At 45.1% G+C, this 25000-nt stretch overlaps 1 protein-coding gene across 1 annotated transcript in view; it reads left to right on the plus strand.

Moving 5' to 3' along the window:
• The window catches only part of LOC145392990 (fat-like cadherin-related tumor suppressor homolog), a 569943-nt gene that overhangs the window by 176690 nt on the left and 368253 nt on the right, over positions 1–25000 (plus strand). The window contains exon 3 of the mRNA XM_080267295.1: positions 13152–13258. Coding sequence (XP_080123421.1) covers positions 13152–13258 — 107 coding nt within the window. The remainder of the gene's footprint in view (positions 1–13151; positions 13259–25000) is intronic.

A 25000-nucleotide genomic window follows, 5' to 3' on the forward strand; every position in this document is an offset into this window, starting at 1 on the left:
CAGAAAAATACCTAACAAAATTTGGCGATTGCGCGCGACGCGACGGTGCGAAATTGTTGGAAATCGCGACACGCGAAAATATGCGATGATAATTTGTTCGAATTTTTGGTCAGAATTGGTATTTGTGGGCTTAATAACGGTATGGAAACAAAGATAATAGTAGTTGCAAACATTTGGTGATGGAAAGGCTATTGGTTATTCCCACAAATTTTTGCGGGCAAGCACTAGTTCAAAATAATACATACGAAATATAACCATCTATGAAGTTTGACGTACGTTTCATGGTACACCTTGTAATAATAATATTCTTACTTCTCCTCCTCTCCGACTTGCCTTTTCCAGTCTTCTTCTTTTTTTCTTTCCATTTATGTATTTATTGTTCTTCCATTCTTTCCTCCACCTTCCACCACCTACTTATCTTTAGCTCCCCATAATGTGCAAGGTCATGAAAGTTAAAAGGATGTTAGGATAGATACAAGGCACAGACTGGGAAAAAGAAGGCAGTGGTAGTTTACAGTGGTGTAGTGTGAATCTGGTTATCTGATTGCCAGGGCCAGGCGTTCGTTGTGGGCATCCAGTCCTCAAACTCAGTAGCAGTTACTGGGACTTGAATCTACTCCAGAGCGTCTCGTGAACGTGAACGTGAAGCAATTACTAGAACTGACAGAGCCATCTAATCGCCCTTTTCCCACAACTTCGCATCTACTCTTCTTGCCTTTTATCTCCCTCTACTGCTTTCCCTTACTTAGCTATCTCTCACTCCCCCTACATTACCCGCTCATCCTACCTCATCCCCTTTCCCCTCCCTTCCCTTCTCCCCCCTTACCCTTCTCTTCTCCCGCCCTCATTACCCCTCCCTTCCCTTGCCCCCCTTACCCCTCTCTTCCCTTGTCCTCCTTACCCTTCTCTTCCCTTGCCCCCCTTACCCCTCTCTTCCCTTGTCCACCTTCCCTTCCCTTGTCCCCCTTACCTCTCCCTTTCCTCGCCTTCCTTATCCCTCCCTCCCCTCTCCCCCAGCCAACCCATCTCCCTCTCCCCCACCCTGCACAACCCAACTATGTACTCGTTATCACCTCGTCATCACCCCCGTGTGAGTTTATGAGTACAACCACCGCCAAATTAACTAAGTCGCCCCTGACCCACCTTAGGCTACTCCAGCGATGTTTGCAGGTTTTTAGTATTTGTTTTTTGTTCAATTCGTTGGCCTAGGCTTGTGCTTGGTTTGTGTGTGTGTGTGTGTGTGTGTGTGTGTGATATTTATTCGTTTTTCATCTTATTCCTTTCCGCTTCATAGTTGTTATACATCTCTCTCTCTCTCTCTCTCTCTCTCTCTCTCTCTCTCTCTCTCTCTCTCTCTCTCTCTCTCTCTCTCTCTCTCTCTCTCTCTCTCTCTCTCTCTCTCTCTCTCTTTCATTTCAGCTACATAAATCGTTTAGGGTTAACCGCAACAAAGGCTATAAATGAATAAGCTTCCTTAAAGAGTGTCAGCCTCGATCAACATTATAAATCCAGTGTCTTTCTTTCTCATCTCTCCAGTTCCTCTCCCCTGCTTATCTCACAGCTTGATTTTCCTCTTCCGTTTTACCTTTTTATTTCCTCCTATTATTTTTTTTCCTCCCGCCCTACTTTTCTTACCTTTACTACATCATCTTCCCACCTATGTTCCTTTTCGTTTCCTCCCTTCGTTGGTTGATCTCTAGTTTTCTAAAAAGATACCGTACTGTTAGGCGGTGCTTGTGCTTGTCAGTTTGCATTTCTTGTTCCTGTTCTTCTCCTCCTCTTCAGTTTCATCTTTATCCACATCCTTCTGCTTCTGCTTCTTCTTCTTTTTCTTCTTCTTCTTCTTCTTCTTTTTCTTCTTCTTCTTCTTTTTCTTCTTCTTCTTCTTTTTCATCGTCTTCTTCATTATCATCATCATCATCATCATCATCATCATCATCATCATCATCATCATCATCATCATCATCGTTATCGTTATCGTTTTCTTCTTCTTCATCTTCTTCTTTCTCCTCTTCTTTTCGGTCTTCTTTTGTGCTGTACGTCCTTGGGAAATAAGCGCTTGCTCCCACTCTCTCTCTTAACTCTTTTATCGCCAGTACATCCCATACACTGCCACACCCTTACTCTATCTCTCGCTCTAATCTCACGAGAAGTTTTATTGCGAGAGAGAGAGAGAGAGAGAGAGAGAGAGAGAGAGAGAGAGAGAGAGAGAGAGAGATTGAGTTATCGTAGGAGAGGTGAAAGTGGCTTTGTCCGGATGTGGGGTAAGGGTGAAAAACATGGACCCCTGGAGAATTCGCAGATTGAGGTGACGAAATGGTCTAACCGGGCGAATGATCCAGGTGAACCCTTACGTCCGTATTTTTGTCTCATATTTTTGCAGCCACTAGACGGTTTTAATGGGTGACGAACTTTACTGGTGGGCCGAATGATTCACCTTGCAACAAAAAGCACAATAATAATAATAATAATAATAATAATAATAATAATAGCACTACTACTAATAATAGCACGTTTGTTAACATTTACAACCTACTTAACAAGATAAGTTGGAGACAGTAAATTGAAAAGTTAAAGAAAAACTATAGAGCAGGAGATGACAAATGACAGAACTCATGCATCCAATGTAACCAGAAAGTCTAAGAATAAACCTCCGGAAGTTTCTCACACATTTCCTTTGACTGTATAATGACATCATGGTGCAGGGGAGAATACCGGTGATTGTTTCTAACTCCTTTCTTACAAGAGACCTGCTCCAATAAGCTCAAAAATCTTTGCTGTCTGTGGCAAGCATAAAGCAAAATATAATCCGGCGTCATCACACTGACTGGGTTAATTCGTTTAGTATAATATCGTCTTTTTGCGTGGTAATCTTCTCACCATCGGACGATTTTATCTTTTCTTTTTAACTGGGGAAATCAGGAAGATATGCTGCATGTAATCTCCAGCCTGAACACATTCATTACGGGAGATCCTCTTTACTTGAATGGTAAACAGAAAGGTGGTGCCTTCGTACTGAAGGGATTAATGGAGGTACTATCCAGCACCTTTACTCTGATTGCCAGGTCTTTCCTTTCATAACAAAATTCGTTGGAGAATATACGGAACACTTCACCTCATTCCCATAATTCCCCTCACCCCCACCTCCACCCTCCCATATCCTCGCCTCCATTCCACTCTTCCTCATCTTCACCCCCATCCTTCTCACTCCCTCCTTCTTTCATGCCCACCATCTTGCCTCCAAGCCCCCAACTTTTTCCCCACCTTCACCTTTATCTCTCCTCTCATCCTCACTGTTCCCCTCTTCACAACCCTTTTCTCACCTTTCCATTGATTCCTCCCCTTCCTCCACCCTCCGCCCTCTCGCACATCATTCTGCCCCCCTCCTTACTCAATATTCTCACTCACATCCTTCCCCTATTCCCACTCTTCCCTCTCCTTTACCCGTCTTTCCAACAAACACCCTCCTTTACCTTCACATTATCTCATCCCTCACTCGTCACCCCCATCCCAAACCTCGCCCTACTTCATATTCTCATCCCCATCCTCTCCTCTCTCGTCCTTCAACCTCATCACCCTCTCACTTCCCCTACCTCTTATCCCACTCTCACCTCACTCTTCCTCCTGCTGTCACCCTTCACCCCTCTTTCATCCCCTCTCTAACCTTTCTCCCTCACCCCACTCTCAACTCTCTCTCTCTGCTGCTACTCAAATTCTCCACTTTCATATTACAGCTCCTTCTCACCCGACTCTCACTCTCCCCCTCCACCTTACACCCCACTCTCCCCTACACCTGCACCCAACCCCCAGTGTCCCCCTACTCCCCAATCCAACCTCAAGTCTCACCAGTCTCCCCTTACCCCTCCACCCTACCCCATCTCTTCCACCCCCTCATCCTACCCCTTTCTCCCCAAACCCCTCCACACTACTCCACCCCACTCTCCCTTCACCCCAGTCTCCCTTCACCCCCATAACCTCACCCAAACCCCCACTTTCATCATGCATCTCCTCCTCACCCCTCCCCCCCCCCCGACCGCCCCGAAGATAGGAATCGCTTGGTCCGTATTTGGGTTTTTAAAGAGCAAGAGAACACCGAGGGGAGGTATTGGGCCACCCCTCCCCCCCACACACACACTACAAATAGATAGATATAATACAGTGGAGAGAGAGAGAGAGAGAGAGAGAGAGAGAGAGAGAGAGAGAGAGAGAGAGAGAGAGAGAGAGAATGTCCATTTGTAAAGTGTTTGTGTGATACGAGTGTAACTGTGCATGTGTGTGTGTGTGTGTGTGTGTGTGTGTGTGTGTGTGTGTGTGTGTGTGTGTGTGTGCGCGCGTACAGTGCATGTGATCATTATAAGTTTCTGCGTTATTGCATTTGCTTTGATCTGGGTGTGTGAGTTTATTTAAGCATATTTGTATGCGTGCGGGTGTGTGTGGTTCCGTACGTGTGTTGCAGGTAATGTAATGGCATACTAATGGGAGAGTAAGATGTGTGTGTGTGTGTGTGTGTGTGTGTGTGTGTGTGTGTGTGTGTGTGTGTGTGTGTGTGTGTGTGTGTGCTAATAGGTATACTAATTAAAAGCATATTAGCTTTTTATTTATATATGCCCTATCACCACTAACCACCTACCACATTTACTCCTCCCCCCCCCCCGCCTCATCGGTTTACCTCCTCTCCTCTTCTTTGTCTCTCTCCTTCCTCTGTTCTCTCCCTCCCATCTTCTCAGATTGCCTCACACCCCTCTTCTCACCCTCTCCCTGTCTGTTCATCGTCACTGTCTCATCTCCCTTCCTTTCACCACATTTCTCTCTCTCTCTCTCTCTCTCTCTCTCTCTCTCTCTCTCTCTCTCTCTCTCTCTCCTCCTCCTCCTCCTCCTCCTCCTCCTCCTCCTCCTCCTCCCTTCTTTCTCGTCTTCCCCTCTGCCCTATTTCAGTTTTTTCTCTCTCCTCCTGTTGTTTACGCCATTCTCCTACATTTTCCTCTCCTCCTCCCCTCTCTGTTTTCCACTTTTCCTCTCACCCTCCCCTTCCATCTCCTCCCCTCACCGCAACTCCCCTCCCCTTCTCTCCCCTCATGACACCTCTCTTCCTGTTTCCCTCTCTCTCTCTCTCCTCTGTTCAGCAACCCTTCCCCCCCTGTTTTAAGCGCTGGCAACGCCCCCTCCCTGCTTATCTCACAACACAGACCAACTCTATGGCTGCTATCAAGGCTCTTCTCTTTGTATTTTTTCACTACACTTTTTCTAACATTTTTTTTAGCTAGATTTTGTAGGTGTCTGGCCGTGAGCGATAACTGGGGCAGGATTGCGATGTGCTCCCTCCTCTCCTCTTCCCTCTCCCCTTCTCTTCCCCCTCCCTTTCTCTTGCCCCGTCTGCTCTCTTCCCCCTCCTCTCCTTTTCCCTCTCCTCTCCCTTTCCCCTTCCCCTCTATCCTCTACCCTCACTTTCCTTTCCTCTCTTCCTTTATCTTTTTTTCTCCCTCCTCATTCTCCCTTCCCTCCCCTTTCTCTTGCATATCTTTCATTTCTCCCTTCCCCCCATACTCATTTCCTTACTTCCTTCCCCTCAGGCCTGCACCCTCCTCTTCTGTTTCCCTTCGTTCTTCTCTCCTTCATTTCATCTCCCTTCCACTCTCATGCCGCTCTCCCCCTCTTTCATCTCTTCTTTCTTTCACCTCCTCTCAAAAAAATCCCCTTCCTTCCTTTCCTCTTTCCCCCTACCCTGTCTTGCATACCTTCCTCTTCCTTCCCTTCTTCTCTTATCTTTCTTTTCCATTCCTCCCTTCATGGGTACGTTCGCTTTCATTTATTATGTCCCATTTATGTCCTCTCTCTCTCTCTCTCTCTCTCTCTCTCTCTCTCTCTCTCTCACACACACACACACACACACACACACACACACACACACACACACACACATACATTCGTTTTTTTGTCTCCTGTTCATTGCTTTCCACTCCACAGCTAGCTGGGAGTGTTCAGGGCACAGCCGTTTTCCGGGGAGGAGTAAACGAAAGAAATGGTTCTGTTAGTATTTCTAGACAACACTTACAGAAAATATTTTGGCCTAACTACCACATTTTTACAGAGGACATTTTAAGGTTCATATAGTTTTTACGTTTCGTGTGAGTCTAGGATTCATAGCGTCTGCCGCTGTGGAGTGGGGCTGTACTACTTTTGCTCTGTATGTTAATTCTATTTTCTATGTCTCTTCTTTATACTTGTTTTCTTCACTGTTGCCTCGCCTCATCACGCCTCATCTCTCCTCATCCCCTCCCTTCCCTTCCCTTCTGTTTCGTTCCCTTCTCTTCCCTTCCCATTCATTCCCTTCCTGTCTTCTCTTTTCATCCCTTTCATTTCCCATCCTTTCCCGTCCTCCTTCCCCTTCTCCTTCCCCTTCCCCTTCCCTTTCATTTCCCATCCTTTCCCTTCCTCCTTCCCCTTCCCCTTATACTTCCCCTTCCCCTTCCCCTTCCCCTTCCATTCCCATCTCTTCCCTTCTCATCTCTTCCCTTCCCTTCCCTTCCCTTCCCTTCCCTTCCCTTCCCTTTCAACCTCTTCCCTTCTAGTCCCTTTTCTTCGATCCGCTTCCCTTCCCATTACATCACATCCCTTCCCATTACATCACATCCCTTCCCATTACATCACATCCCTTCCCTTCCCTTCCCTAAATTTCTATATCTACCCCTCCCCCTTCCCCCTATCGCCGCCCCTTCCCCTTCCATCTGTTATCTCCTTCGCCCTGTCAAAAAATATCGTTACCCCTGTCACTTAGATTTCTACCCTCTGTCATGTTCCTTTTTCTTCTGTCACACAACTGACTCTCTCTCTCTCTCTCTCTCTCTCTCTCTCTCTCTCTCTCTCTCTCTCTCTCTCTCTCTCTCTCTCTCTCTCTCTCTCTCACACACACACACACATACACACACAGATATATATATATATATATATATATATATATATATATATATATATATATGTACCGCACTTTGTCTCATTCCCACTCCATATCCACACTCCCATCCCTTCCTCTCTTCAACGCATGTCCCGTCCTCTTCCCCTGTCTTTCTCTCTCCTTTCCCCAGTCCATCATCCCCCGTCTCCTCTCTCTCTGTCTTGTGTTTTATCACTAGCACTTCTTCACGTCCTTCCTTCTCCACACACTCTTCTCTCTCACTCCTTTCCGCCATCACTCCTACACATCCCCTTCGCTCCTCCCGTCCCTCTCATTCCCCATCCTTTCTTTCGCTCCCCTTCCATCCTCCTCACCCCCCATCCATCCCCCTCATCGTTTACCTCTACCTGCCCCTCCCTCCTCTAACCTTTACATTTCCTGCCCGCCTCACACCTTTTCATTCCCTCCCTCCCCTCACCATCCCCTACTCTTCCCATTTCCTCCTCACTTCCCCCTATCTTCCCATTTCCTCCTCACTTCCCCCTATCTTCCCACTCCCTCTTATTCCCCCTCCATCCCCTTCCCATCCCACATCCTCCTAATTCCCCCATCCCCATTCCCTTTTCCTCCTTCATTCTTCCCCCATCCATCCCCCCTTCCCCCCACCCCTCATCCTGACAGTTGGACAAGAGAGAGTGGACCTGCTCGGACGTACGGCAAACAAAACGCAACCCAAATGTAAGGCAAAGAGAAAATACATTCAGGTTTTCGGTTCTCCTTTTTTTTTTTTTTTTTTTTTACAGTCCTAGATAGATTTTTATGTGACACTTGTAATTTTTAACCAAGATGGCATTTCTTCCTTGATGCTTTCTTTCTTTTTTTTTCTTTAATAATGAGATATATTTTTCTTAATTTTTCTTCGTGAAATTCTTTCTCGTTTTGTGAAATAAATTGCATTTTCGTATGTTTACCTTTATCTTTTGTCCTGATTCTACAGTATTATTTCCATAAAATAGCAAATTTTCCGTATCAAGATGTTTAATAGTTTTGTTGCATTCTACCAGCACCGTAAATTCTGTCTCTCTATCTATTGCCAGACGCCTTAATCCCGTAGGGGTTGGCCACAAACAAATCGCCTCCTCGTCGCCCTGTCTCCCGCTATTTCACTGCCCTGCTCCCAGCTCACACTCCCCTCTCTCATATACCTCTCCACTCCATCCCTCCAGCTCCTCCTCGGCCTCCCCCTCCACCTCCCCCTCTCCACCTCACTCACATACACTCTCCTCGTCAGTTTCTCACCCTCCATCCTCTCCACATGGCCAAACCACCTCAGTGTGTTCCTCCTAACGCTTCCTATCACATCCACATCCACACCACAACGCTCCTTTCTGTTCTCACTTGTCAGCCTGTCTCTCCATGTGACTCCACAGGCTCCTCTTGAATAACTCATATCCACTGCTCTCACTCTTGACTTGTGTCCTTCAAACAACGTTCAAACTTCACTTCCATATGTTAGAGTTGGGATCACAATACTGTCCTGTAGTAACTTTTTCACTTCCATGCTCACTTCCCTGTTTCTTATCACTGCTTTCAAGGAGCCAGCAACCTTTTTTCCTTGTTGTACCCTTTCAAGCACTTCACCCTCCAAACTTCCATCCTTACCCATCACACTCCCCAAGTACTTAAACACTCTCACATTTTCCATTTCCTCACCATCCAACCTCACTGTACGTTCACTGACTTCACCTCTCTCAAAGACCGTAAATTATTGTTTTTAATTCACTGGAGTTAATGGGATATATATATATATATATATATATATATATATATATATATATATATATATATATATATATATATATATATATATCGGTGTGTGTGTGTGTGTGTGTGTGTGTGTGTGTGTGTGTGTATTTTGTCGACAGCAGCTGAATGTAAAACATGGCTGCCAGTGCCTTGAGTTTTAACCAGACCCCGCCAGTACTGGGTGTGGCAGGACCTGCTCCATAATTGGTGCCCATTATTAATTTCCACTCGTCAACAGCCTGGTTTGCCAGCACCTCACTCACAATTAAAACTTCCATTTGCAGTGTTGCCCGGTGGGAGAGGGAGACCAGGGAGTGGGGGAGAGGGAAAGGGGGGAGGATTGATGGTGAGGGTGAGAGGAGTATGTAATCTGCTGGTAGGAGAGGCGAGGACTGCATTTTTGAGGAATTGTTGGAGAGAGAGAGAGAGAGAGAGAGAGAGAGAGAGAGATTGCACTGAATATTAGCAAGAAGAGAGATAGAAATAGGAACAAAATACAGTGAGAAGCAGTAGCGAGAACAAGAAAGGATATATGACAAATACAAGAGATAAAAAAAGAAAGCAGGCAAAAATGCAAGAAACAAATGAAGGACAACCAAACTTGGAAAAGAACAAAAAAATCCAGTGGAGAAGGATAAAAGAAAATAATGGGAAAAGAACAGTAAGAAAAAAACGAAAAGTGCATAAACAGTTGTTAAAACAGGTTACACAGACTAAAATCTTTAAATTGCTTAAGAGTAGATAACGAAGAAGAAGAAGAAGAGGTGGAGGGGGAAGAGGTAGGAGAAGAAGTAGAAGAGGAGTTGGAGTCGGAGGAGGAGGAAGAGGAGGAAGAAGAAGGCACAGTTAATAGAAAGAAAATTAATGTTGTTGAAGTACAAGTTTATAATAATAATAATAATAATAATAATAATAATAATAACAAGACGAAGTAGAAGAAGAATTTAACGAACAATAAGAGAAGGAAAAGGAGGAGTCGGAGGAGGATAAGGAGGAGGAATGAAGAGAAAGTAAGAATATTGGGATAATTAAGGAAATATCGATATCAGTGAAAACGATTTCTAACTACTGTATACACACACACACACACGCACGTACGCACGAATGTAAACCAACAAATGTTTGTTATTTATTTTTTTAGGTAATAGCCGTGATTACAGGCTTTTAGAGCATAGGCCTACTCATCATGGACGTGCGCTCTCTCTCTCTCTCTCTCTCTCTCTCTCTCTCTCTCTCAAGTAATGGTGTTTTGACGACATCTGGAACGAAACAGAGAGGGGGGAGTGAGAGGGAAAGAGAGGGAGAGGAAGAGTAAAACCATGCTTCAGTGATCAAAGCCCGTTTTCTGTAATATCTCCGCTCTCAACAAAAATAACGGTGAGATGCATGAAATCGCGCCAAAACACACTCTCCCTTGTTTTCGTCAGCTGTTATGAGAATGCGCAAGGGTCTGCCTGCTTTGTACCCTTGTTTTGAGTGCAGTGGATTTGTTTTTATTGTTATGTCAAAAGAGAATCGTCAGTATGTTGGCCAGTGCGAAAACAAAATTGAATCGTATGAGCCAAAGTGAACCGTGTGTGGATGATGCTCATCTGTTTTGCACAAATTTATTTTTCCAGGAATATTATTTGCTTTATAGACGCTGACGAAAACCACCACTACGTGTAGGTTCCTCGGAGGATCCTACATGTAGTGGTGGTTTGTATATTGGAAGGAGTTCCGCAGATGCAGCGTCCACCCAAGAATTCAACCTCTCTGTATTTCCCTGCAACTTCTTCCTTTCTTCTTCTTGTTTTTCTCTTCTTTCTTTCTTTTCTTCTTCTTCTTCTTCTTCTTCATCATCATCATCATCATCATCATCATCATCATCCTCCTCCTCCTCCTCCTCCTCCTCCTCCTCTTCCTTCATTGTCTTTTCTTCTTTTCTTCGTATTTATTATTATTATTATTATTATTATTATTATTATTATTATTTAGTTGTTTTCCGGGGAGTGGCACTAACTCTCCATCAACCCACTTGTTGACACGTAGGGAGCACGTATGGGTTGGTTATAAGGTTACCACCCTGCGTATTAAAAGATTTCCTGGCTTACAGGAAATCATATGGCTTGTGAGGTGGAGGGGAGACTGAGGATAAGATGGAGGGATGGTGTGGAGAGATATATGAAAGAGAGTTGTCTGACCTGGGGGGAGGGTAGAACAATAGACAGGGCGACATGGGGACGATTTGTTTGTGGCCACCCTTTACGGGATTAAGGGGTCTGGCTATAGATAGATAGATTATTATTATTGTTATTATTATTATTATTATTATTATTATTATTCATGCATATAATTTCTGCTTGTACTGTAGATTTACTGTTTTCTGTACCATTTTCCCCTCACAAATACACATCATTCTGTGTGATAAAATAAACTTTGTATTAAAAGTCCTAACCCCTTTCGTTATGATGGCGTCGTTTATCGGCAGTTCTTGCAACCACCAGACGACTTGGTTCAGCTGAAGAGACACCTTTTAGTGAAGGGATTAGAAACAACAGTCCGTTTGTTTTTATCTGACAAAGAACTCTAACCGCTTTTCAGCTTATCTGATGGCCAAGGGTAATCACATTGGATGATAAATGTGACATGTAACCAAGGAGCTTCATTACTGTCTCATAACTAAAGTTCATGGAATATCACGCAACCACGACTTGGTATTCAAATTGTGCGAATGACCAAGTTCCGTCAGATGAAAGTAAACTGGTTATAGGTCCATTAATCCTTTCCCAACAAGAGATCTCTCCACAGCTGAGTAAAAATGGTTTGGAGATGCCAAGAATAAAATAATTTACGAGTCATTATCTTGCTGGAGAATTTCAGTGGATCCATATGCTGGGCCATTTGAAATACTATTCGTTCATTCGGTGTTGCTGGGAGAGAGCTTGAAACATTATACATGTGAGCTGCCTTATATGAGAAGTTCTGTGTTATGTGAAAGAGAATTTTCGTAACCATGATAAAGCATCGATTATGTCAGGAGCTGTTTATGTTGTGGACTATTTGCCCTTAGGTCATTGGCTTGTTAGCTGTTTGTCGTGGCTGTATGTCAACACAACAGTTCATGCAAGCAAAGTCAGTAGCATATTGGCAGCTGCCCAATCAGGACTGGTTCTGAGTCTCTACATATAATGAGTACGAGTGTGTTTATCAATAAGCTCATGTTGTGTCCACAGTTGCTGTATCACCGATTAACTGGTTGAATAAAACATTGTAGGCCAGTGTTTATGCTTAATGTACTGTTGTTATCGAGAAATACTTCGTGCGTTCACGGTTATTTATTTATTTATTTATTTTGATTTATGTATATTAATGTTATACATTTCCTGGGTAAACTGGTGCATTTGTTCAACCATCCATTTTTTTTTTTTTTTTAGCATCATATCCTGTTCTTATGATTTTTGTTGATTTGGACCTTCACTTGCATCGCAAATTACCTTTTTTTTAGGTTCGTTTCCATCGCAAATTACCTTTTTTATGTTCATTTCCATTGCAAATTACATTTTTTACGTTCATTTCCATCGCAAATTACCTTTTTTAACGTTCATTTCCATCGTAAATTGCCCGTTTTCGAATTGTCAGTTTTAATATAACTTAGCCAAGCATAATCTGCCTTAATCCCGGATATTCTACCCTGCTCTGTCCCAACCAAGCAAACCAAACCTCTCGGAATGTAACCTAACCAATCCTATTATAACCAGATCAAAGCTATCCTAACCTAACCTAATGCTATAATTCTCTCTCTCTCTCTCTCTCTCTCTGTCACCGATAATATTTCACAGGAAAGTTCGATATTGTTAACATTCATTTGTGAGCATAATCTCATACAAAATGAAAGTTTGCACAATATGAGATATACATTCCTGACTGACTAAAGGAAATCCTATTCCATGACTGAACGAGGGCACAAATTCACCTTCCCCCTTTTTTTTTTTTTTTAGTACCTGTGACAGATTATACATTTACGAAAAAATAGTTAATTCACGACTTAATGTATTCGTACGTGCGCGTCCACACGTGCTCTCGAACATATGTTGGCAACACAGCTGGCAACATGTTCAGGGACATGTTTGCAGCAGCATTTGGACAGATGTATGCAAACATGTTCAGTGCAACTTCAAACACTGGCAGCAGAGACGATGGGATAAGTGTGTCCATACCAGGCAGCTGAGACTTCATCATGATGTTACCAACATGATCTGGACGCTGCTGTTCCCAACATGTTTGCAGCGTGTTCGTTACTGTGTTGCTTACATGTTGCCAACGCTTGTTCGAGCACACGTGTGTACGCGCACTACTACTATCATACCTGTTTGTATTTTTTATTTATGCTCTAATGTCATTGCACTAGCAGGAACGATTTCTTATTTGTTATTTTTCTCCTTGTGTTCTAATGTCGTTTGTGTTGTTGCAGGGTCAATCTACACGGCGTCATGGCTGGACCGAGAAACAGTGTCCCGGTACTGGCTCAGTGTTAGGGCACAGGACTCAGGCACCGTACCCAAGCACGCCACCCTTCATGTGAGTTAACACACATATTGTATTATTAGCTGTATTCTCTTCACCTTAACCTGGCCCAGATTTTCGTAATTTTGCTGCTTGTTTCACGTAGCTCAGTGGGAGAACAAGACAATGCTAAGACTCGACATCCTTTTGGACCAGGTTTTGGTAATTGGAATCATATTTTAGTGTTAATCTGTTGTTATAACTCAGCAGTAGATGGAAAGATGGCAGTTTTACACCAAGTTAGAGTGAAAAGAGAATTAAGCCCATGCGATCTCGATTTCATCTGAGAAGAGCCTTCAGCTTTTGAAAGCTCTCCCCTGATTTGTTGTCCTAGTGTAGACATTAGCAAAGTATTTTAAATAATTTTTATTTTCAGGGTTACATTAGTAGTTTCTGACGATAAGGTGCTTATATATATATATATATATATATATATATATATATATATATATATATATATATATATATATATATATATATATATATATATATAACTGCTAGATCAGTCAAAAAAAGAGCCTTAATAAGTTTGTCAGAGGGCCTAGATGCATGTGAAATTTTCAGTTCTTCTGGCAAGTCATCATACTTTCGTAATAATGATGCTTAATTTATCTTAATTTGCCTTAACATGGGAAAAATCAGGGATCTCTGAAAACTCTGTCTAAAAGTGTTGATTTGGCAGGAGAACTGAAAATTTCACACGTATCTGGGCCATCTGATTGACTTTGTAAGGCCTCATGTTTAAATTTAATCTATCTATCTATCTATCTATCTATCATCTATCTATCTATATATGTATATATTATATATATAATATATATATATAGATAGATAGATAGATAGATATGCATTCGTTTCGTCAGTAACGGTTATTGTAACCTAATAAAAAAAAATAAAGACATCGTTACTAACGAATGCACTCCGACAACCAGTCACCTGCCAGCATTCAAAAGCTTTTCTTCTCAGAAGCGGTCGAACAGGCTATAGTTTCCTCGTGTTTGTAAACTCTATATTGCTTACTTCGAGGTATAGAGGCCCAGGGTTAGTCTACCTTAGTCTACAACAGTTATCGGTATATTACCAGCCTGATCTCAGAGGCAATTGAGAGAGAGAGAGAGAGAGAGAGAGAGAGTAGGTTGATTACTTACACAGGAGAGCGAAGAAACGAGGCCGGATTTCAAAAGTATGAGGATGATGGTAAAGTTTTAAATGCGATGATGTATTCATTTGCAGCCAAATACTTGTAGTCTGGGGATAAAATAGAAAAATTAATGGAAAATGGTTGATTTACTGAATGATTGATATTGTTATGGACGACAAATTAAGGATGATGATGAAGTTAAGGAGGATGAGGAGGAGGAGATTGTTGTTTTTGCCATGTGCTGAATTGGTCGTGAGGTGAGGATAGGATATATACGCGTAAAGATTCATTCAGTACCCATTATAAAAGCTGAAGTCATAGCAGATTGAATCTAATCGGAAAGGTATCGATAATCAAACTTGGAGGCATAGGCAACGAAATGTAATAAGAAAGATAACTGGTCTTTGAGGTTGAGAGACTACTAGATGAAGTAATGTAATGAAGGTAATTGCACTGGAAGCTGAGTCACAGTAGATAGAAAGGTATGTTGCTGATTAAAAAACGATAGATGAAGAAATTAATAAAAAGGGTAACTGATCTTGTAGGTTGAGTCTCAGAAGTTTAATGACAGTGGTACAATATGGTGAAAGTCAGGAGTTTAATTGATCGCTGAGGTGAAGCACTGCTGAAGAAATGTAATCAAAATGGTACAGCCACGACCATAAGATCGCCTGCTGTTCTCCTGCATCTACGTCAGTGTATCAGTCACATTCTTCTCGATATATCATGCTAAAGAGACTTACCTATGAGAAGAAAAACGTACCAAACCTCTCTCAGCTGAGGAGTATTAGCCAGCATAGGAAAGTGAGAAGCTGGAGAGATGAAATTTTAGGCAACCTTTTTCCCCCTGATTGCACGTGAAGAATCATAGCTTACAACATGTACGAGGAAATGTAAGAACACCCTGGATTATTTTCTTTCTTCGCTTGGCCGTTCCACAACACATCCGCTGCCTCTGTGCTTTCATACTGTATTAATTACATGGTGGAGCCGACTTTCACGCACGCAAGCACACGCTGCCGACTCGCGTACGTAGGCTACTTGAGAGAGAGAGAGAGAGAGAGAGAGAGAGAGAGAGAGAGAGAGAGAGAATCCTCCTCACTTACACACACTCTTGTACTCTTGATCTGGCATTCTCCATCCTCTCCACATGGTTAAACCCTCTCAAAATATTTATCTTAACACTCTCAAACCAGACGATTTTATTAAACCGAGAGAAAGCCACCGCATCCAAAGAGTTAATCCAAGTTCATGTGTTATTAATAGGTGGTCTTGCCTTCCCCCTCCCCCCCTGGACCCCCCATACCAGCCGTGGAGGGAAGAGGTTAGGCGGGTATTTTGATCTGCGTGGGTACCTCTTGATTTGCCTATCTGCCCATTTGCCTTTATGTATCTCTGTCTGCCTTACTGTATGTTTGTCTTTTTGTCTACCTTCAATCCTTTTTACGTGCATGTGTGTCTGTCTGTCTGTCCTACCTACCTGTCTGCCAGTCTACCCACGTACTTACCTGCTTGTCGGTCTCCTCCCACTATAGCTACTTGTTACCAGTCTACCTATCTACTTGTCAGTCTGTCTACCTTCCACTATGGCTACTTGCTGCCTGTTCACTTACCTGCCTGTCTGTCTTCCTACTTGCTTGTCTGTGTACCTGCCTGCTAGTCTGTCTACCAACCACTTTGTCTACCTACCTACCTGCCTGACTGTCTGCATACCTAACGACCGGTCCGTCTACCTACCTGCTAGTCTACCCTCTGCCTGTGTACTGCTTATCTGCCTATCTGCCTGTCTGCCCACCCACCTACCTGCCTGTATGTCTGTCGTCCTACCATTTTGGCTGTTTGCCTGTCTGTCAACCAGCTTTTCTGTCTATCTACTAGCCTTTCTTTCTATCTACCAACCCTTCTGTCTGTCCACCAACCTTTTTGTCTATCTACCAACCTTTCTCTCTATCTACCAGCCATTCTGTCTACCAGTCTTTCTGTCTATCTGCCAGCCTTTCTCCAGCCTTTATGTCTGCCAAATTTTGTCTGACTACCTGCCTTTCTGTTTACCTAACTTCCTGTCTGTCTACCTCCCTGTCCTTTTACCTACCTCGCTGCCTGTCTGCCTATCTGCCTCCCTGCCTATTTGCCTGCCTTTCCGACGGCTTGCTGACTGTCTGTCTACCTACCTATCTGCCTGTTTGTGTGTATCTACCCGCCTGCCTGCCTGCCTGTTTTTCTGTGTCTGTCTGTCTGTCGGTCTGCCTACATACCTACCTACCCACCTACATACCAACAAACCTCCCTGTCTGTCTATTTGCCTACCTACCTACCTACATACCTACCTACCTGCCTGTCTACCTACTGTACCTACCTACCTACTTATTTACCTACGTACCTACCTGCCTGCCTGCCTGTTTGTTTACCTACCTGTCTGCCTGTGTGTCTACCTACCTGCCTGCCTGTGTGTCTGCCTGTGTGTCTACCTACCTACGTGCTAGTGTGTCTACCTACCTGTGTGTTTGCCTGCCTGTCCGTCTACCTTCCTGTGTGTGTGCCTGCCTGTCCGTCTACCTAACTGCCTGTCTGTGTACTTCCCTGCTCCTCTGTCTACTTCCCTGCCTCTCTGTCTACCCGCCTGTCAGTATACCTGCCTGCTTTTCTACTTACCTGCTCTTCTGCCTACCCGTCATTTTATCATCGTGTCTCTCAGTCTGCCTACTTACATAATTGCCTGCCTGTTTACCTGCTCTCGTGTCTGCTTTTCTACTTGCCTTTCTACTTACATTTCTGTCAGCATACCCTCCACCCAGTTTGTATACCTACTTACTACTTGACTTCCCACACCTGTACAGTACTGTCTTCTGCCTGTTCATACTTTTGTTTTTGTTTGCATACCTTCTTGTAAGCTTGAATGCCTGTCTGTCAAATTGTCTGTCATAATACGTGGCTGCCTACCTGCTTGCTTGCGTGCCTTCCTGTTTACTTGTCTATCTGATTGTTCGCCTGCCTGTCTCCTTGCCTGTGTGCTTGCTTGAATTCCTGCCTACTTATAACTGACTTACAAAATCCCGAGCTAGTTGCATTAATTCTTACCTTCCTATTCACTGCGATGTCTGAGTGGTCAGTGTTGATGACTGTGAGGTTGCCGGCCTGTTATCGCCAGGGTTCGAATCCTGGTGCGGGCAGCTGCCGCCACTCGACTCAGGTGTCCATCCACCCTTTGTGGGTTGGTAGGTAAAATGAGTACCTAGGGTAACACATAGGGAAGGTAACTGTGGTAACCTGGATGATGCAGTGGCCTTGTATTCCAGGATATTGGGTGAATAACCTGTTATAGGCTAAGAGGCCTGTGTTACGGAGATGAGCACAGTGGTCAGCGCCTCATGGCGTCTGGCGTCTGCCCTCATCTTTACCTTATCTATACTATTCACATTGCATCCTGTTTCCTTGCTTATCTACCTACCTGCCTACCCACCCACCCACCTCGTCTGCATTCCTACCTCCCTCTCCTACTTACACCTACCTACATTCTTGCCTTCTTATCTGGTTGTCTGGCTTTCTACCTGCCTGTATTGACTAATAAGCCAACAACCGCCCCAACTTTCCTATATACCCATTCACCCACCCACCGACATGCCTTGCTTCCTTCCCCCTCCCGTCCCCCCTTTTTTTTTAATGCTTCTAGACTTTTCTTTTTCCCGCGAGCTCTGAAAGCTAGGATGGCGTAATATTTTGCTCAACAAGTTTGTGTGTGTGTGTGTGTGTGTGTGTGTGTGTGTGTGTGTGTGTGTGTGTGTGTGTGTGTGTGTGTGTGTGCGGTTTGAACCAAAATTGATAGAAAGGTTGAGTTTCAGGCAAGGGGTTGACCTACTATTATTATTATCTAGAGTAATAGGTCAAAGGTCAAAGCCATAAAGCCAGGTCAGAATTTAACCTAGCATGGTCACCTTCGGCAGTTTTTTTGGAATTTCGATCAAACACTGCAGATACTGTAGGTTGAGAGTAAGGCAAGAACATAAGTATTCGCCTTTAAGAACAATCAATCAAAAGTCTCGGTCACTGGGCAAGGCCATGCTTGACCTGTTGTGTGTGTGAATTTAATAGCAAAATCGGTTATGAAATTTTGTTTTGGACCAAACTTGGTGAAAGATTTGAGGGTCAGCCGACTGCTTAACTGCGTTTTTTTTTTTTTTTTTTTTTTTTCAGAATAATAAGTAAAAGGTCAAGGTCTCATATCAAGCCCAAACTTGGTGGCAGGGTTCAGAGTTCAGGGAATGATGAAGAGATGCGATTCTGAGACCAAATCAAAGGTCCGAGTCACATATTTAGGCCGTACATGATGGAAAAGTTGAAAGTCGAGCAAAACAGAAATAGACCTAAATCAGTTTTGAGAACAGTGGGTCGAAGGCCATGGTCAACGTGTAAAGTCACAAGTCCGGCCCTCAGACCAGTTGTAAGGCGCTAATGTTGCATGCTCAGAGGAAAAAAAAAAACAAGAAGGATCCTTCTTGTTCTTCCCCCCCCCCCTTTTTTTTTTCCATCCTTCCCTCTTATCATCCTTCATTCATTCCTTGTCTTTCTCCACTTCTTACCAATCCAGTCACCTACCACCAGCCTCCCTACCTACTTACCTCACTTCATATCCTAGCCTGTGTTTCTCTATTTCCGGATCCTGCTTTCACTGTGATTGGTTATCTGCTTCCCTGTCTGTCTGTCTGCGTGCCTGCCTGGCTGCCCGGCTGACTGCCTTTCTCCCCAGCTGTTTGCTTGATCAGGGAAAAGAGTAAGAATCCTACAACTTAAATATGCTTGTTAACTTTCAAAAACCTGTGTTAGTGGTCTTGTTTCAGAGCTAGGTAGGTCTCTCTCTCTCTCTCTCTCTCTCTCTCTCTCTCTCTCTCTCTCTATATATATATATATATATATATATATATATATATATATATATATATATACACACACACACACACTCACACACTGGTATATATCTGTCTTAATCTATTTCTTTCTGTTCAGTTCGTCGTCTCAGTCCCGCCTCACTGTCCTTTGTACTTAACAAAAAAAAAATCATTCGAGTAATATGTAATTAATAATGCATTTGCGAATATCAGGTATTTTGTTTATACATATTTTCAGCTTAATGAAGAAGATATTCACCTTTAAATATATAATTATGTAATGGTACCTTTCGTGTGGAGGCTTGAATGACGAGTGAATGGAGGTTTGGCCGAATTTCGCTGGTCAGTCCTTTGATTTTTCCCGTACCGTATTTTATATATATATATATATATATATATATATATATATATGGTAGATAAATTGATAAGGATGAGGATGAAAACTAATGACGATAATGAAACTGACATGACGATTGTTATGATAATGATGACAACGGCAATGCTGATGATCATGATTTACAAGCTGCTACTTTGAGATAGAGTGTGTGTGTGTGTGTGTGTGTGTGTGTGTGTGTGTGTGTGTGTGTGTGTGTGTGTGATCCATCCTCACCATTGTCCAGCCCTCACCTTATCCCGATCAAGGATGGTGATTGTGAATCCCTGAGGCCTTGAGAGTGGGAAAATAAGCGACTAATTAGTTTTATTTCTCGATGTAATTCCCAGTAATCAGGACAGACCCCGGATTATTCACCCCTTGCGGATAATTGACTCAAAAAGGGGATGGGCAGTGGATAGTCAAGTCTTCACAATTGGTGGGGCCAAGACCTTTTCTGGGGGATCCAGTGCTTCACAGTCCAAGCATTTACAATATGGTAATCCAAACGGCAGTATGGGGGCCAAGGATCTGACTGATGGGTTCCTCAAGGTCCCCCCTTATAGTTATGCCATTGAATTGGGGGCTGAATGGGTCGTATGTACTGGTCAGTGGTAACTGGTTGGCTAATAAATGTAATAACTTTGGTTAAAAATTATACGTTGAGTAGTTAAATGAATTTATTAACTCTCAATCTCCTGAAACTTATTTGTATAGAATGGGTTAGTGCGTTGCATGAACAGTATGTTTTTCGTGAAAGATAATTAACTGAGTAAATAACGCATTAACCCCTTAGTTCCCAGGGTTGCTGTGCGAGGGATTTTGCTGGACGGATGCTTGGCGCACCGCCCTCCGTCTGTCAGCTCATAGTCGCGAAACTCATAGGTCCGTACCCGGGGGTTACCTGCTTTATCAAATTTTGAAAACGCTCAGTTTCGTCCCATATTGAGGACACGGGACGCAGAGGTTAACCCTCAGGTTCTTATGGCTTATTCAGGAGTAAAAAGAAAATAGTCTGTAATTTATTTCTCCTGTGATTCACTAAACGAAAAAAAAAAAAAGTTAGCTAGCTTCAAAAAGAAAATGCGAGATTGAATAAATCATCTGTGGCAGTCGATGTGATTAAACGAGTAACCGAAGGTATTAACTGAGGCTCCTACGACACACACAGCAAAATGTAACTGACTGATTTTAGCTGAAACAGAGTATTAGATTTGTGTGCTTAAAGAAGGGTGTTAAGACTCAAGCTTTTGTGACTGAATCACTCGACTGAATAAAATCAATCGTACTAATAAATAGATAAATAAATAAAAACGAGCAATAATTTAGGGTTAATGTTGCTCCGATTGGAGCGCTGTAAATTCAGTAGATAACCAGACGTCATGTTGGATGGATAGTTACCATCCATCGTAGTAAACGGTTTCTTAGGATAAAGGGACCCATTTGTCTTATCCCTATGTGGGAGTGACGACCGCAAAAATGGATTTTGAGTTTCTCAGTCATGCCACACCACCAAGGGTGCAGGCGTCACCTACCCTTAAAACTAGTGGGCTAAAGTAGGCCTACCCATGGCCTACATTGTGGAAACTGTATAAGTAGGCGGGTTAACTCATTTTTTTCGGTTGCACCGGACACACGGAATCCTTATGGAGAATTCACACCTAACGGAGCATGCAATGAATGCATCCTTGACGCCCACGAACTCTGGGGTTCGTCCCTCGACGCAAACGGACTCTGGGGTTCGTCCCTCGACGCAAACGGACTCTGGGGTTCGTCCCTCGACGCAAACGGACTCTGGGGTTCGTCCCTCAACGCAAACGGACTCTAGGGTTCGTCCCTCGACGCAAACGGACTCTGGGGTTCGTCCCTCGACGCAAACGGACTCTGGGGTTCGTCCCTCGACGCAAACGGACTCTGAGGTTCGTCCCTCGACGCCCACGGACACCGAGGCTTGTCCCTCGACGCCAGCGGACTCTGAGGTTTGTCCCTCGACGCCAGCGGACTCTGAAGTTTGTCCCTGGTCACCCACGGACTCTGAGGTTTGTCCCTGGTCACCCACGAACTCTGGGGTTCGTCCCTCGACGCCCACGGACTCTGAGGTCTGTCCCTCGATGCCCACGGACTCTGAGGTTTGTCCTTCAACGCCCACGGACTCTGAGGTTCGTCCGTCGACGCAAGCGGACTCTGAGGTTCGTCCCTGGACGCAAACGGACGGTGAGGTTTGTCCCTCGACGCCCACGGACTCTAAGATTTGTTCCTCGATGTCCACGGACTCTAAGATTTGTCCCTCGACGCCCACGGATTCTAGGGTTTGTCCTTCGACGCCCACGGACTCTAAGATTTGTCCCTCGACGCCCACAGACTCTGAGGTTTGTCCTTGGTCGTCCACGGACTCTAAGATTTGTCCCTCGACGCCCACGGACTCTAAGATTTGTCCCTCGACGCCCACAGACTCTGAGGTTTGTCCCTCGACGCCCACGGACTCTAAGATTTGTCCCTCGATGCCCACGGACTCTGAGGTTTGTCCCTCGACGCCCACGGACTCTAGGGTTTGTCCCTCGATGCCCACGGACTCTGAGGTTTGTCCCTCGACGCCCACGGACTCTGGGGTTTGTCCCTCGATGCCCACGGACTCTGAGGTTTGTCCCTCGACGCCCACGGACTCTAGGGTTTGTCCCTCGATGCCCACGGACTCTAGGGTTTGTCCCTCGACGCCCACGGACTCTAGGGTTTGTCCCTCGACGCCCACGGACTCTAGGGTTTGTCCCTCGACGCCCACGGACTCTAGGGTTTGTCCCTCGATGCCCACGGACTCTAGGGTTTGTCCCTCGACGCCCACGGACTCTAGGGTTTGTCCCTCGACGCCCACGGACTCTAGGGTTTGTCCCTCGACGCCCACGGACTCTAGGGTTTGTCCCTCGATGCCCACGGACTCTAGGGTTTGTCCCTCGATGCCCACGGACTCTAGGGTTTGTCCCTCGACGCCCACGGACTCTAGGGTTTGTCCCTCGATGCCCACGGACTCTGAGGTTTGTCCCTCGACGCCCACGGACTCTAGGGTTTGTCCCTCGATGCCCACGGACTCTAGGGTTTGTCCCTCGATGCCCACGGACTCTAGGGTTTGTCCCTCGACGCCCACGGACTCTAGGGTTTGTCCCTCGATGCCCACGGACTCTGAGGTTTGTCCCTCGACGCCCACGGACTCTAAGATTTGTCCCTCGACGCCCACGGACTCTGAGGTTCGTCCGTCGACGCAAACGGACTCTGAGGTTTGTCTCTCAACGCCCACGGACTCTGAGGTTTGTCCCTGGTCGTCCACGGACTCTAAGATTTGTCCCTCGACGCCCACGGACTCTGAGGTTTGTCTCTCAACACCCAAGGACTCTGAGGTTTGTCCCTCGACGCCCACGGACTCTGAGGTTTGTCCCTCGACGCCCACGGACTCTAGGGTTTGTCCCTCGACGCCCACGGACTCTGAGGTTTGTCCCTCGACGCCCACGGACTCTAGGGTTTGTCCCTCGACGCCCACGGACTCTGAGGTTTGTTCCTCGACGCCCACGGACTCTGAGGTTTGTCCCTCGACGCCCACAGACTCTGAGGTTTGTCCCTCGACGCCCACGGACTCTAGGGTTTGTCCCTCGACGCCCACGGACTCTGAGGTTTGTTCCTCGACGCCCACGGACTCTGAGGTTTGTCCCTCGACGCCCACGGACTCTGAGGTTTGTCCTGCGTCGCCCACGGACTCTGAGGTTTGTCCCTCGACGCCCACGGACTCTGAGGTTTGTCCTGCGTCGCCCACGCACTCCGAGATTTTTCCCTGGTCACCCACGAACCCTGACATTTTTCCCTGGACGTCAGGGGACTTGGAGGGTGATGCACGGAGGGGAGCCGCTGCGGGTAGCAGTGGGGAGGGGGCTGAACTGGGTGGGGGGGAGATCGCCAATGGTTTGGTGTGGGTGGTCATGGGGATGGTCAGTGGTGGGGTGAAGGAGGTGGTATGGGTGGTCAAGGGGGGAGTCAGTGGCAGAGTCGAGGTGAGTTTGAGTGAGGGATTGAGGATGAGGGTGGAGGTAAGGTGTGGGGAGTCAGAGGTGAGGGAACTACTCATAGTCCCCGATCCACACTCTCCCCGTGATCCACTCGTTGATCCTAGATCGGTCGACCTGCGCTCACTGGAGGTGCTCGAGCTGTACTCATTTGATGTACTATTGTCGGTATAAGTCCAGTCACTTGTGGTGCTACTCTCACTTGTGACATCTTGGTACATATTCACGGTCTGGGCGCCGGGCATGATCTGGTAGTGCCTGATGGGGCCGTGGGCGATGTTGACCTGGTTATTGATCGGCGCGCGGCTGATGTTGATGGAGATGGGGGGCACGTTGGTCGAGGTGGTTACGGTGGTGGTCTTGATGCAGGTTTTGGTCGTTTTACACCTCGTTTTGATCGTGGTGGTTTTGGTTGTGGAGGTTTTGGTGATAGTAGGTGTGGTGAACTGTGAGATAAGTTCTTCCATCTGTTGTTTAAGTTCTTCAAATATCATCTTGTTTTTTACTTTTCTTTTTCTTCTTTTTTTCACTCGCAAATTTTTACAATGCGGAATATGCTATGTAAAATACGTCTGTCGCCAACTCAAGACATTCAGTCAAGAAACTAGGATGGGCTTCAACTCTGAGATGTTTATACGGTGGTCTTTTTTTCATTTTCATCACACTATCATCAGGCGATTTAATGGAACGATTTTATTGACCTTTCATATGGAAGACGTTGGTTAAGACTGTATTTAATCCCTCCACTTCGAAGTCTCAGTAAGGTTGTAGGGAGTAACCTGAAGATGGTTAGGAAAGTGAAAAAAAATCATCAAATGAATTGCTTGGCCTTTTGTCTGATGAGTAACCTAGTGCTGGAGAGAGACGCCTTCACGTCGTGTCATAGATATAAATAGGAAGTTATTCTCCCCAGCTATACAAACTTTTCTCAGCGCCCTACCTATCCCCCAAAGGGAGGACTGTGAACTCTAGGGAGAAAACTTCAACCTACAACCGGCCACACGTCCAGATGAGCCTGGGATAGATGATCATCCCCATCCCTCTCTTCACAACTCCATTGATATAACTCTTGATATAACTCATCGGTTCTTTATATATATATATATATATATATATATATATATATACACACACACACACACACACACACACACACACACACACACACCGCTCGCTGGTGCAGTGGTAACGTTCCCGCTTGCCAACTGGTGGACGGGAGTTCGCGCCTCGCTCAGGTTCCGAAAAGTTTCACTGACGAAGCGGGTGGTTACTGTCCCCCTTGAGCAAGGGGACGGGTGTGTGCGTGTGTGAAGG

The sequence above is a fragment of the Coenobita brevimanus genome, chromosome 23, assembly GCF_032717465.1.
Source record: "Coenobita brevimanus isolate Jiangsu-jjx chromosome 23, ASM3271746v2, whole genome shotgun sequence".
NCBI lineage: Eukaryota > Metazoa > Arthropoda > Malacostraca > Decapoda > Coenobitidae > Coenobita > Coenobita brevimanus.